Source organism: Austrofundulus limnaeus, unplaced genomic scaffold, assembly GCF_001266775.1.
Source record: "Austrofundulus limnaeus strain Quisiro unplaced genomic scaffold, Austrofundulus_limnaeus-1.0 Scaffold120, whole genome shotgun sequence".
NCBI classification, from domain to species: Eukaryota; Metazoa; Chordata; class Actinopteri; order Cyprinodontiformes; family Rivulidae; genus Austrofundulus; species Austrofundulus limnaeus.
Window position 1 is genome coordinate 946294 of NW_013952522.1, and position 2697 is coordinate 948990.

Below are 2697 nucleotides of genomic sequence, written 5' to 3' on the forward strand. Positions count from 1 at the left end.
ATAGATAGATAGATAGATAGATAGATAGATAGATAGATAGATAGATAGATAGATAGATAGATAGATAGTTATACACACACATCGTGAATAAAAGAAGACTTTTTAAATGTAACATTAATGACACATGTTTGTGATTTCAAGAAAACAAGGACTCAGTGACGTCGGTTCAAGGCTGTAAGTCGCCTCCTCTGAATATGGTGGTTGTGTACGTCGTCGGAGCTGCTGTGGTCCTACTGCTTCTCATTTTGACATTTGTCATGTGGATCATTCGCAGGGTAAGTTTTTCTTTTTTATTTTGTATTTTGTAGTGAGTGTGTGTGTATTTTTCTGCTTCTGATTGTTTCTCTATGACTCACTGAAGTTGTTTGTGGCCCAGGGGATGTACCTGAGACACAAACAGTGCTGCAGTGCTCATCAGCTGGTGCGTTCAACTAGAACACCTGCAAGTTTCATTTTATTTTGAGAGCTTTTTCAAATGTGCTCAGGATGGTTTTTAAATTTATGCACAGAGATAGTATTTAACATTCTTCAACCATAAGCAAATAATACATTTTTTTAAATGATCAGAATTTAATATATTATCTACTGAACAGCTGAACAGTGTTTTTTTATGAAACAAACTTGCTTCAGTAAACAGCAACAATGTACCAATTTCTATGTTGGTTCATGTGATATGTTCTAAGGCTCTGATTACTTGCAGTGGGTTTTTTTCACAGTTCAAAACCAAAAAACATGGTTAAAGTAAAACTCATGGCTTGTTTATCAAAATCTTTAAAAAAAATAACCTAAAAAGGTTTGAGGGCACATAGAAGGATCTGCACACAAACAGACTTAGAAAGGCTCAAACATCTGATAACAGAGTTTAGCGATCTTGAAAACAGCTTAATAAGCAACACAAACCAGCAGACTATGCAAGTTCCTGTAACAAAAAAAAAAACAAGTGATGCATGCAAAAGATTATGACCACACTGCAAAAATTAGTCATGTAAAAATAAGTTATAAAAATACTAGAATATAGTCTGAATCTTCTCAAATTATCATGAAGTTTCATTCAAAACCCACTTTTTTAGCTGTTAAATATGCTGTAATTGTAATTTAGTCTCACGTGGTGCTGCAACAATATCTTTATATTCTGTTTGGGTCATAGTTTTCAACCTGTTCACTTCTCTCTATGATGCTTTCTGAAAAATTACGTCACAGCATAACAACAATTTGGTCATCTTCATTCTCCTCATGGCTCTGGGTCAGACTCATAAGGCTGGATGAACAAGTCTTGTTGACATGATTTAATTATTTATAAATAAAACGCTTTTGAACTGCAAGATATACCCCCTCTATCAAACTAGAGGCCCACTCTCGAAGCTGGGGGGTGGGGGTGAAGTGCCTCGTTTGGATTCAAACGTCAAAACGAGTTGATCAGAGACACAACACAGCAAAGCTACAATAAGAATAGAAATTATAGGAATTAATTCAAAGCATAACAGTTCCACTTTTCATAGACCCCAAATGAAGGATTTAAATGTGAAAAAAGAAGGATTTTAAAGTAGGTTAAGTCCACTTTAAATGAAATAATCTGACAATTGCAGAAAAGATAATTGTACTTGGTAAGACTTCAAATTTCCAAGCTAACAAGATTAATAATTTAACACATTCTCTTGCTTAATATTGGTCAACAAAACAAGATTGGCTGGATCAAATATTGTAAGACTTGGTTAGATGAATAATTGTTTGCAGTGTAAAATGAGTACTATTATGTGCAATTGGTTTATTTGCATGATTTTAAGAAGCCTAATCCATATTCTGAATATATATTTGTGAAATAATTTTCCGCAGATCATTCTGGATTAAATTGTGCTGCACATTGAGTTAGTTTTGTCTTCTGCTGTAACGTTGATGCACTGAACAAAAATGTTGGTTGATTTTGAATATTTACAGAAACACAAACTTCTGCTTTGAATACATACAGTACATTAATCCAATGTGTTGAAACCTCTTTAAATCCTCTCCTCAGACTTGCAAGAGTTTCATAAGCTTCCATGCAAGTTGTTGAAATTAACTGTTTTTTTTTCCACTGTTCTCCATCTTTCCTCGCAGCGCTCAAGACCCTCGATGAAACCACGGCATGTGGCCACGAACAACAACGATGTTTACGAGGACATGCGAGGAACCTTCAGATGCTGAGGAGGCAGCATGTGACGCTCTGCGGCGCAGAGACAGGAGCGTGTGCAGTCATGTCGCAAGTTCAGCAACTTCCATCTCATGCTCACGGTTTCAGAAACGCATCAGACACTTTCTGTATCTGCAAATGTGGGCGTGAAGCTATCGAGGGGAGTCACTTTCCATCAAAACCTTTTGAGGTCAACAGTTCTCTGCAACCTCTGAGAAGCACTCCTCAGGTCTACGAAGGCCCGGAACTGTTTATTGCAAAACACATATCTTGTTTTTTTTTTTAAACAGTACTACAGTGGGTAAAATGAGTATTGAACATGTCATCATTTTTCTCAGTAAACATATTACTAGAGGTGCTAATGATGTGAAATTTTCACCAGATGTCGGTAACAACCTAAGTGATCCATACATACAAAGAAATCAAACCATAAATGTCCAGAAATTAAGTTATTTGTAATAATGTGGAATGGCACAGGGAAAAAGTGTTGAACACACTTACTGAAATTTATCTAATACTTTGTACAAAAG

General features: G+C 35.8%; 1 protein-coding gene across 1 annotated transcript in view; it reads left to right on the forward strand.

Moving 5' to 3' along the window:
- Positions 1-2480, forward strand: part of LOC106522081 (uncharacterized) — a 5344-nt gene extending 2864 nt beyond the window's left edge. Inside the window, exons 3-4 of the mRNA XM_014014933.1 lie at positions 142-275; positions 2095-2480. Coding sequence (XP_013870387.1) covers positions 142-275; positions 2095-2181 — 221 coding nt within the window. The 3' untranslated portion in view covers positions 2182-2480. The remainder of the gene's footprint in view (positions 1-141; positions 276-2094) is intronic.
- Positions 2481-2697: the final 217 nt, after the last annotated feature.